At 40.0% G+C, this 12,000-nt stretch overlaps 1 protein-coding gene across 1 annotated transcript; it reads left to right on the top strand.

Annotated features, from left to right (window-relative positions):
• The first annotated feature begins 598 nt into the window (after nucleotides 1–598).
• Nucleotides 599–11,696, top strand: pdpk1b (3-phosphoinositide dependent protein kinase 1b). Its single transcript, XM_077503248.1, has 14 exons — nucleotides 599–779; nucleotides 2,786–3,049; nucleotides 3,189–3,231; nucleotides 3,326–3,463; nucleotides 4,523–4,667; nucleotides 4,738–4,835; nucleotides 4,921–4,996; nucleotides 6,402–6,470; nucleotides 6,844–6,940; nucleotides 7,015–7,188; nucleotides 7,272–7,489; nucleotides 8,097–8,154; nucleotides 9,144–9,296; nucleotides 9,501–11,696. The coding sequence occupies exons 1-14, from the start codon at nucleotides 756–758 to the stop codon at nucleotides 9,612–9,614; spliced, it is 1,671 nt and encodes a 556-aa protein (XP_077359374.1). The 5' UTR covers nucleotides 599–755; the 3' UTR covers nucleotides 9,615–11,696.
• Nucleotides 11,697–12,000: the final 304 nt, after the last annotated feature.

Consider the following 12,000-nt stretch of genomic DNA (forward strand, 5'->3'; position numbering starts at 1 on the left):
AATCTAGCGACCTATGATGGGTCAAACAAAAAGTTGCAACAATGGGCTCGACTATATCACTACCGTATATTTGCAATGTGGAATTCTTGAATTCCGTATTGGCTTTTTTTTTTTTTTTTTTTTTTTTTTTTTTTTTTTTTTTTTTAAAGCTTTATCACCTTTTATTTTTAGTTAGTAAAATCAGTATTGTTTATAATTGACAAAACAAAACAAAAAACTACTCTGGTACGTTTCAGGATCTACTTTTTTTTTTTTTTTTTTTTTTTTAAATCAGAACCTCCACATTTACCAGTATCTTTTTCCACAAATTATGTACACCAACTATAAAGGGTTTGTACTTTTGCTACCTCTTACCTCTGTGTTGGGTGAATTTGTGCACTTCAACGTGGGGGAAAACCGGTTTCCCACCGCTTCATCTGAGTGTTTTTAATAGAAACCAGGGTCAGTAAACGCAACATCTTACGACTACCTGGCATCGTCGTTAAAAAGTCCAATTAGTAATTTGTTTTGTTTAAAATAAATATATATATATATATATATATATCACTTTCTGGTGTCTAGTGGAGCCTTTCCAGTAAAGCGAAGTTGAGTGTACTGTAAATGTGGCGAGGGGGGCGGACACAGCGAGACTCTGCTGTCCTGCGGTAACATTGTTGTGGAACGACGTCACAGCTCGAAAATGAAGGCGCAGAGGCAGCCATTACCGGAGCTTCTCTAATTATTTTATTCCAAATAAATACTCGCAGAAAACTCCCATGGCAAGAGCTACAAGTCAGCTGGTGAGTGTCGCCGCTTCGACACGGAGCACACTACGAAGCCGGCGGCCCGAACGTGGCGTGTGGCGGCTGTTTGACAACAAATAGTTAGGTCGGGCCTTCGGTGGAAGAGCGGTTAGCCTAGCCGCAGAGCTCGTTCGAACGTTAAGAACACATAGCAAACGCTAGCTCGGCTAATTCAGGCTAACTACAGCCAAATTAGCCCAAATTGTTTGCTTTTGTTGAACCCCGAGTCTGACCTACGTGTGTGCTATGCTCGGGTGGGCTTCGTGTTAAATTATAACCGACATCAAGCTGCTATTTGTTGTACACTTTATGTTGTTCTGTGTCAGTTGGCTAATGCTAAGCTAAGCAGCTTCGCGCTTTCAATGTTAACTCTGGCTGTCAATTCAATGTGGTGCACAGGGGAAACACAATAACTAATTCGGCCTGAAGCAGCTCATTGAAAATACGAGAGGGGGGGTTCAAGTTGCCCCCACGCAAGCTGACGTAGAGCTAATTTGCTGGCTGTTAGCCTAAGTTTGTAACTCACTGTCAGCCAATGCGGCTTGACAAGGTAGCCGAGAAAGTTCACGTAGGCCCCGATGCAGCCGGAATTTGCCCGTAGGTGTGTTCTTGGTATCTGGCTTGAACTAGCAAACATGACATGGTGGACCTACGGAGAATGAGTCAGGGCATAGTAGGCTGTGCATGGGCCGGCTGAGCGGATAAAACCCGGATAAATGGCCACACCTTGCTTGTGAATGAGATAAAAAAAGCTAGGCCGAGTGAAGTCAGCAACAAACGTCATGGGAGTTGTAAACGTGTTGTGCGTGTTATTGTTGGCTCTGAAAGCACCAAAAGACGCCCTGGAATTTACAACCTCGCACTGTTTGTTGTCTCGGGGTGTGAAGTGATGGTAATGATGATGGTGATGGTAATGGCTGTGTTTCGCCCAAGTAGAAAGGTTCTCAAACTTTTTACCACCTCAAAAATAGTTGTCTCTCCAAATACCACCATCATTAAAATACAGACAGTACTGTAGTAAGGCTGAAAAAAAATGAAAGCAATCTAATTTTGATTATTTTTTAACGCCCTCTTCCCATAAGAACCACAAGCAATAAATTAATCCGTATTACAATGAGCAAAATCAGATTTATTATACATAAACTATACGTTATTGTTCCACTAAAATGAAGCCAAGTGAATCATTACCTCAGCTACAGGGCTGGCAAACATGACATTTTATTCAAATTGTCAGGTCTGTGTAAACAAGGATGGTTTTGACATTGCCATCTGTAGTGAAACGTTTCAAAAAACATTTTCAGGGACGTGCTTAAGTTTGAGACCGTCAAAGTGTGTCTGTGTAAACATGCCGGTATCTTATCTTAATAGTGCCCCAACTTACGAGTTATTCAGGTTACGAGCCATCGCGAGGTCGACTTTTTTTTTTTTTTTCTTGCTTTGTGTTGTGAACACAAATTTGAGTTGCAGCAAAGCTCGGATACGCTGCCAGTAGAGCAACAACTGACGATGCGCTTTCAGTGTTAATTAAATGGGACAAAAAGTCAAATACAAATTTAGAGCACTCGCAAGGAGCTGCTCGGACTCCAGCTCACTGATGGCAGTCACTAGGCCACACCCCTTAAAGGCAAACATCAATATTTTAGTAAATAGTCATTCCACTTTGGGTGATTGTAATCCAGATTAATTTACTTCTTCTTGTGAAGCATATTAAATCACTTTAGTTATATTGAGCAGGAAAAAAATATCAAATCATTATTTTTCAAAGTTGTTTATTAAAATCGCGTAACAAAAATGGTGGCGGTTTCTGTGAGACTGGAACAAACTTAAAGGCGTTTAAATTCATTTCAATGTGGAATAAATAATTTGGTGTCCCAGTAAATAGTTTAAGAGCTTGATCAAGTGTGAAGTCCAAGTATTTCAAGTTTAAAGTCAAAGTACCACTGTGTACTGTATGATTCCACTCCATTACCCTGTGCTGACTCATGTTTTCTCTCTTCTTCCAGTATGATGTCGTGCCCATTCAGCCCAGCGTTGTCATTTGTTCCCGCTCGCATCCATCAATGGTAAGGAACCACCCCGACTTAAGCAGCAGCCACTGTCCCGGCATGGAGGGCTCGCCCTCGGAGGCCCGTGCTGTCGGCGCGTCTGCCAGCGGCCAGGGCTCGAACCTCCGCGTGCAGAAGGTGGCTCAGGCCCCTCAGCCTCGCAAGAAGAAACCAGAGGACTTCAAGTTTGGCAAGATACTGGGAGAGGGCTCCTTCTCTACGGTATGTTTTTATATATATCGCACATTCCTCTTCACTTTTTAATTAGACTTGGGTAGTTGTTGCTACATGCTAGCATTCCTCTGATTAATGTTCTTGGATGAGTCATCCTCTTGAATTGACAGACTCCCGTCTTTTCAAGGTTGTCCTGGCAAGAGAGCAGGTTACTGGCAAAGAATATGCAAGTAAGTTATATGAATTCAGAATCCTCTGGTAAAGTTTTGCAAATGGCTCAAAGTAGACGTGTGTATTAATACTCTTGTTGTCCCTGTTTTTAAGTTAAGATATTGGAGAAGCGGCACATCATGAAGCAGAACAAAGCCCAGTATGTGAAAAGAGAAAGGGACTTGATGTCGAATCTCGACCACCCGTTCTTCGTCAAACTCTTCTTCACATTTCAAGACGATGACAAGTTGTGTATCCTTTTCCACGCGAGTGTTATTTGCAGGGATGCACCAGATAGCGAACAGATCTTCAAAAAGAGTGTACTTGCTTCAAGTTTTTTTTTTTTTTTGGACAATAATATGTTAACCCTTGTTAAAAATCTGGTATTCTGGTTAAAGGGATACTTTAATTATTTAGCCATTTTTGGCAGTCAAACATTGTTTTGCCTATAATAAATTTTATATTTTTATTATTTTTCATGTACAATTAGTACCTTTAAAAACACATTTTTAATTATTATTATTATTATTATTATTATTATTTTATTTTTATTTTTTTTTGTCATCGCTCACTCTTGACACTGAAGGCAAGTGACGGTTCCAATCCTCCACCTGGAGCCCATTAAAAACACATTTTGCAACTTGCTGTCGACTGAAAATGACATCACAAGGGCTCAGGTGACCAATCACAGCTCAGCTTGTGAATGTCACATGGCCAAACCTAGTGAGCTGTGATTGGTTATTCGAGCCCTTGTGTTGTCATTTTCAGTCGACAGCAAGTTTCAAAATGTGTTTTTAAAGGTACTATTTGTATGTGAAAAATAGTAAAAGTATCAAATTAATTATAGACAAAATATTAACTTTTTATTGCTATAGTGGGCTACATAAGTGAAGTATCGCTTTATTATTGTGTTAGTGAAATATGAGTTAACCAGCAAAATCCGTTTTTATCCATCCCAGGGCATGGCTACTTGCTGTCGACTGAAGATGACATCATTGTTCCTCAAAGGTCTCAGGTAACAACCAATCACAGCTCAGCTTCATAAAACAGGTGAGCTGTGATTGGTCGTTGCCTGAACCTGAGCAATTGTAATGTCATGTCAACTTCAGTCGACAGCAAGTGACAAAATGGCCGCCCCCTCTGAGATGTATTAAAAATGGCTGGATTTTGCTTTATAACTCATATTCCACAAATGTAATATTTATTAGAATGTCATGTTGTAATGGTTTGTTTTGTTTCAATGACTGCTGTTGATTTTTTGGGGATTTTTTTTCTCTATAGTAGTTGTCCTCCTTATCTAGGATTTCTCAGATTTCGGTCTCAGCTACGCAAAGAACGGCGAACTCCTAAAATACATTCGTAAAATTGGCTCATTCGACGAGACCTGCACTCGATTCTACTCAGCGGAAATTGTTAGTGCTCTAGAATACTTGCACAGTGTTGGCATTATTCATAGGTAAGTAAGGCTTTTGTCTATTTTTTTTTCTGCTTTCCACACAAGTTATAACCGACGTGCTTTCTTTCAGAGATCTGAAACCAGAGAATATCCTTTTGAGTGAGGAAATGCACATCCAGATAACCGATTTTGGGACAGCAAAACAGTTGTCGTCGGACAGCAAGCAAGGTACGTTCCAATTTTGTGTGGCCGTCTCCGTATGATATACTCGCAAGTGTTACAAATGTTCCCTTCTTTAATTCTTGTTTTGCAGCAAGAGCTAACTCCTTTGTCGGAACAGCACAGTATGTTTCTCCGGAGCTGCTAACAGAGAAATCAGCCTGCAAAAGGTCATTTGAGTTTGGTTCACGATGCAGTGTTCATATATGTAAATATTATGGGTGTCAAAATTATCACGTTGTTATCTCGTTAACTTAAAGTGCCTTTAACGGCACGAAATTTTTTAACGCTCGATTAACGACCGCTTCCTTATTTGGAAAGCCTCTAAGAGAATTCCAGTCGTGAAGCAGCAGAAATGTCCACGTCAAAATGACCCAATAGAAATGCACTGTACTGCACTGGAGCTACAATACACAATGTTTAAGGGGCAGAATGTTCGAGTGGAGGAGCCGTTTGGATGGTGTCGCACTTCCGCCAGTTCCCTGCTTTGAAAGAACGCACTCAGTTGCACCGGTGGTAGCGATTAGCACAGCAGCATAGCTGCTACAGCTCTCCAAGAGGTATCCTCTCTCAACCCCACGTGAGAGCCAAGAGCCGAATGGCTGCCGTCTTGTCACTTGGAGTGACTCCAAGCCACTTGATCTTTTGACGTGAGATGTATTTTATTCGGCAGCTCCAGAAACTCTTAACGTCGTCTTCTGTTTTGTTGCAATAAAGCACCGTCGGCCGGGTTGTGAAAGTGAAAGTACTAGCGACGTGCTCGCTTCAGAGGGGCATCACGGCGCATACGGGAACAAAATAAAAGCGTCCAACGTCATGAAAAGGAGTCACTATAACACAATTTAGCAGTAATAAATTAAATTATACTGCATATATTTGTGGGAACTGGCATCAAGTTGTATTTTACAATTTCAAAATGTGCAGTTTGATCGCAAGTTACGTCTTCTTTAAAATGAAGTAGCTCTTAATATGAAAAGTACACATCGATCGTTTCTGGTTCATATGCAGTAAATAAACATTTTACAATGCACATCCTATTAAACTTAAAATAAAAGCATTCAGCGTTCCGCAAAGCAATACACTAACACAATTTCGCAGTAATACATTAAATAACAATGGGGACTAGGTTGTATGTTAGTTTTAAAAATGTACATAATTTCACAAGTTACTTTATGTTAAAAATTAATCGGCTCTTAAAATGAAAAGATAATTGCACTGAGCTGTCACCATTGTTTCACAAATGCAATTATGCCATGTTGTAGTGAAAGAAAAATGATCAACACAAATCAGTCACACTTATTTTTTTTATTGCACAATACATATTTAAAATAGTATTTTTTTATTTAATTGTTATGAAATTACTGTATCAATGACTTAAAAAATAATTAGGATTTTTTTTTACATTTTATTAAAGATGTAGATATAAATTGAAGTATAAAACATGCAATTAATGTGCGATTAATCGTCAGTTAATTATTGAAGTCGTGATTAATTAAATTTTAATTGACTGACACCTTTAGTAAATATGTTTTATGAGTCACAATTGTACTTCTTTCTATTGCTTTATCTTTATAGCTCTGACCTCTGGGCATTGGGATGTATTATCTATCAATTGGTGGCTGGTTTACCACCATTCAGAGCTGGGTAAGTGCCCCGTTTTTTTTATTTCACATATAATTGCTGTCATGACAGAATAGAAACGAATAAAACCAGAAAGAGTAAAAATGTAACATTTGAAAACATGAACCAGAGCTCATCAGAGACCACGTGCAACTCCCTCAAAGTCGAATCGGCCCTAACGGCCGCAAATGAGCAAGCAATCTTTTGTGTTATCGTTTTCTTATCAATGTAAAATTGCCCGTTGTTGTGGCGACGGAACCGGCAAAGGAGAGTGTCGTGCAAACACCACACGAACGAGGCTTTGTAAACAATAGCATATTTACTGAGCACAATTACTTGGGTGGATCAGACTGACTTTTTTTGTGGCCAATGGTTAATTTCCATTTTCATTTCATAGAAATGAGTACTTAATATTCCAGAAGATAATAAAGCTGGAGTATGAATTCCCTGAGAAATTCTTCCCCAGAGCCAAGGATCTTGTCAAACAGCTTTTGGTAAGTCACTACATATCAATCTTAATAGATTTTCCAGGCCATAAAATATGTCAATATGATTTTTTCTTTCACAGTCACTGGACCCGTCAAATCGGATCGGGTGTGAAGAGATGGGCGGCTACGACCCTTTGAAGCGACACCCCTTCTTCGACACCATCTCCTGGAGTGACCTGCACATGCAGACGCCCCCCAAACTCACCCCTTACCTGCCCGCCATGTCTGAGGACGACGAGGACTGCTACGGGAATGTATGTGTCAACGTTGCCTCACGAGAATGCAGCAAGTTGAGACAAACCAAACAAAACGCCGATTGTCACACCTGTCCGTGCAGTACGACGACCTCCTGAGCCAGTTCAGCAACATGCAGGTGGCCCAGTCCAGCTCGTCACACTCCCTGTCGCCGCACGAGTCGACGCCCCCGCAGCGCTCCAGCAGCAACATCGAGCAGTACATCCACGACCTGGACAACAACTCCTTCGAGCTCGACCTGCAGTTCACCGACGAGGAGAAGCGCTTGTTGCTGGACAAACAAACATCTGGAAATCCGTGGTAAGTCTTCACCGGATTCGGTTTTGGATGACACGCAATCCTGCTTGAGGATATTCCGACATACGAACAGACTGCTGTGTTGTTTGAAAATTTTGTTCGCCATACAGACAACTAGGGCAGAATTATTATTATTATTATTAATTTTTTTTATCTTATTTTTTTACCCTTCTATATTATATTTTTTAACAGACACAACCAATAATTTATTCTGATTTATTAGACATAAATGTTTTGGTCTTATAGGTTAGGCTTATGCTAAAATCAAAGCAAATGAACATCCCACATTTTGATATAGTTTCATGTTGCCGCATTAGTTGAGCGATGCAAACCGAGGACCGATTCCTCGTGTGTTTCTTATCATATTTGGCCAGTAAAGATGATTTGACTCAGATTCTGCTGACTCTGCGATCATTTCAAGACAATCAACTAGGCTTATTTCAGTGAATTGACTGATTTCATACCAAAAAAAAAGAATCATAACCGATAATGATTGAAAATGATCTTTTTATTTATTTTTTTTGTTTTAAATCCTGTTTTTGGCATTTTTTTTGGTTGGTACTAATGTCTTGTGTAATGAATCCATTTTTTTAAATTCTAATTTACACAGGCACCAGTTTGTCGAAAACAACCTGATTTTAAAAATGGGTCCAGTGGACAAACGAAAGGTGAGTATGGCTAAATAATTGGTACTGTGATGTTGTTAGCAGGTTGACACAGTACTGTTTTAAAATTATTACATGAGAAAGATTTTTCAGCAAGTTTTTTTTTTTTTTTTTTTTAAGGGGATGTCAAACCACCCAAAAAAATTATAAAAATTCTTGACAATATGTTCTATGCAGCTCCACTAGTGTAAATGCAATATTTTGGTTAATACTGCATTAGTGGAATATGAGTTTGCCACAAAATACAGCAGTTTTTAATCAATATCAGAAGGCGGCCATTTTGCCTCTTGCTGTCGAGTGAAAATGACATCGCAGTTGCTCAGGTCTCAGGTAACAACCAATCACAGCTCAGCTTCAGAAAGCAGGCGAGCTGTGATTGGGCGTTGCCTGAGCAACTGTGATGTCATCTTCAGTTGACAGCAAGTGACAAAATGGCCTCCCCGAGATGGATAAAAACGACTGGATTTTGCTGCATAACCCCATATTCTACAAATATTAATCAGAATGTTATTTTTAGACTAGTGAGGTCACACATAACATTGTCAAGAAATGTTTAAGGCTGACTTCCCCTTTAACTCATTCACTGCCAGTCATAATAGAAAATTTTTACATTTCCAGTACTCACGTGATATTACATTCAATAATTATATATAAACCGAATCTACCAAATAACAGAATAGACTCCCTACTTTTTGTCTCGTCCCGTTCTTTTATAATTGACAGCAGAAAAATGTAGGTTTGCCAAAATACAGCCATTTCTCCCATGGACTCTGAAACTGTGTTTATTTCCTATAAAATGGGGCAATGATGTCATCTACCGGTGGTTGGGCATCAGTAAAGTTGTTTCCAAGTTTGATATTTACAGTGGAGCATGCTCAGATTCGCCCCCATTTAGCACCGCTCTAAAAAATACAATTGACAAGTATACTTGTCAAAGGCAGTGAATGAGTTAATATCGTAGGCGCTTGAGTGAAACCTGTTTCCATTAACAGGGTCTGTTTGCCCGACGGAGACAGCTGCTCCTCACGGAAGGACCACACCTGTACTATGTGGATCCTGTCAACAAGGTCCTGAAAGGAGAAATCCCTTGGTCACTAGAATTACGCCCTGAAGCCAAGAACTTCAAAACCTTCTTTGTTCACACGGTATGCACAACTCCATGTAAAGTCTTTTTTGTTTTTCTCGTCGCTTCAAAAATGTTTTTTTCCCCCCCCAGACAAAATACAAGTACGGTACTTGCATTTGAGTACTCGTCATTCGGACGAGAAAACTTATAGCTCAAGACGTTTAGGACGAGAACATTTTCTTGTTCTAACTAGAAGCATTTCTGTTTCTCGGTGTCATTCCAGCCCAACCGAACGTACTATTTGATGGACCCTAGCGGAAATGCCGACAGATGGTGCAAGAAGATCCAGGAAGTGTGGCGAAAGATCTATCAAAGACACCAAAATCCCGGCCTATAGGAGCGCTCGGCTCCCACTTCCTCCGGTGGCCGGCCCTCTTTAGCACGGAGGCCAATCACTGAGCAGAGTAACACCCTCTTTAGTGCCCTTCATCACCGCAGTGTAAACAAACTCTTTACAGACGCTGGCATCTAGACCTTGTTTGTTTTACTGAGTAGAATCATTTGGGGGTGGGGGATGGAGGGGGGGATTCAAACTTTGGATTCAGGGTTGCTTTGCTTGTTCTTTGTGCTCCTTGTGAGGCTTCTGTTGCCGTTGAGTCCCACCAAACACATCTGCTTTTTTTCTTTCTTTTTTTTTTTTTGGTACATTCTCGACGGAAGGTGGAAGAGGCAAGTTTGGGGTAACGCGTGGGCTCTCTTGCCCTCCAAATCCGAGGACTGGTTTCCGATGTAACGCAAAATATGCATATCCTTAAACCTGCGTCCTACGTGCAAGCTGTAAACAGTCCCCTCGTCGAGTGCATAATAGTCCCATAGCTGATTCGCTCGATTTCATTCTCGCGCATTTACCAAACTCAAATGTATTTTTTGTAAAGCCCGCGTATTTTGAGTTGTTTTTCTTCAAATCATAGTGGTACTTGCTTATAGCGGTCCAATCAGATTCTCAGCGTGAGCCTTCCATTAAGCCGTAAGTTGGAGAGGAGGCGGGTAAACATGCCACTAGCTTGGACTTCCGAATCATAAACGCGCTTCCCTTTTTCCTGCATGGCCAGTTGTGTAAGCGCAGCCTTGTTCCTCCCTCCTTAGGGCACTGGTGATATTACAGTACAGTACAGTACAGTTTATTCAAGTTTTTGTTTTTTTTTGTTTTTTTTGACTGCATCGGCAACCATGGCAAATGTTACTGGATGATTTGGCTGTTCTGTTCACTTTGCTATTTCTTTGTGATGTGAATTTTTCTTCTTTTATTTTTTTTTTGTGGGATCCTTTGCTCATCTTCAGTGCATCCTGTTGAAATACGAAAAATCCTACGTGCTGACCAGAAAATCCTCATCCAGCAGAGATATTATACATTATACTATAGCTCTTTGAAGCAATCACAGGTTTGTCCGGATCGCTGGCTCCACCGTTTTGTGTTTTGTTCCCTCCTCACACACACATTCACACATTCAGCTCCAGTAGAACTTCAATTGAGTTATCTGGAGCTCCTTTATTTTATGTTATCATAATGCTTTTAATTTTGGACAGATTACCTTTGGGTCCTTTTTTTTTTTTTTTTTTTCCCTCCAAAGGACTCCTCCCTTTTTTGGCTGAGTCTGTATGCAGTGTGTGACTGGAATATAGGTGAACAGGACCCTGGGGGATCGGCGTGCAAGGATATCTTTATCTGATCCAAATAAGCGATAAAAATTGCTGTATCTGTCTATAAAAGTGGAGGAAACACTCCCGAAGTGTTGGCCTCCTCCGCGCGCAGAATTTGTCGGAATCAAATAAAGAGGGCGGTCGGTTACATTGTGTATGGAAACACTCTACCTGGCTTGTAACTGACGAGAACTGTGATGTACAGATAATGTATTATTAAAAAACAAATCTGAAGCAAGTAATGCAATGACATTAGGATGCAGTTTTTGTATTTTTATTCTTGTATAAGGTTATTAGAGGGCTGTTGTTCAGCCTCTAGTTCATTCTGTGTTATTTAAATTCTAATATATGAATCATATTTGGATTGAAGTCATGTTCAGGGGCCATGTTGTGTATGTTTTGAGATGTTAAAGCCTTTGAATGTGAATAATTATTGTAAACTATAATATTTTACAGCTTTTTTTCTTACTATATCATACATTTTCTATTTGCTCAGTGATTTAATCATATTCCGCTGATAATTTAATGAATCTGTTCATTCTCTCGCTGATGATGTGTTCGCTAGGTCAGTAGATGTTGAATGACGACTTTTCCACTTAACGCTTGGTAGTCCAGTAATTAAAGCATGTCGGGAATTTAGGCAGACGAAGAAAGAAAGCCATGTGTCCTGTCGTCTTCTGTTAAGTCGCAGTCATGACACGGGGAAAAGATGCAGCGTTTCACTGGCAAAAGGCTTCTCACATCCTGCAGCATGTAAATAAAGTATCAGCCCACCATGTCTTTTGTGTCTTGTGCAAATTACTACAGGGTACTCTTTGTTTAATGCAAATGTGTGTGACGCTGTGGCAGGTCGTTTGAGCATTATATTGATAAACATGTCACTAGTGAGGCAAAATCTATTGGTAGGACTGAATATTGTTAGTGCGATTTAACACACTATCAGATTTATTACACAAAACAATGAGGGTTGCAAACTAGCAATTATTGCCGTAATCGATTATTCTGGCGATTACTTTTTTCGATTAATCAACGAATCAGATTACAACATGTTTACATTTACATCCCTTTGTCCAAGAACAGGA

This window comes from Festucalex cinctus, chromosome 17 (genome assembly GCF_051991245.1).
Source record: "Festucalex cinctus isolate MCC-2025b chromosome 17, RoL_Fcin_1.0, whole genome shotgun sequence".
Taxonomy (NCBI): domain Eukaryota; kingdom Metazoa; phylum Chordata; class Actinopteri; order Syngnathiformes; family Syngnathidae; genus Festucalex; species Festucalex cinctus.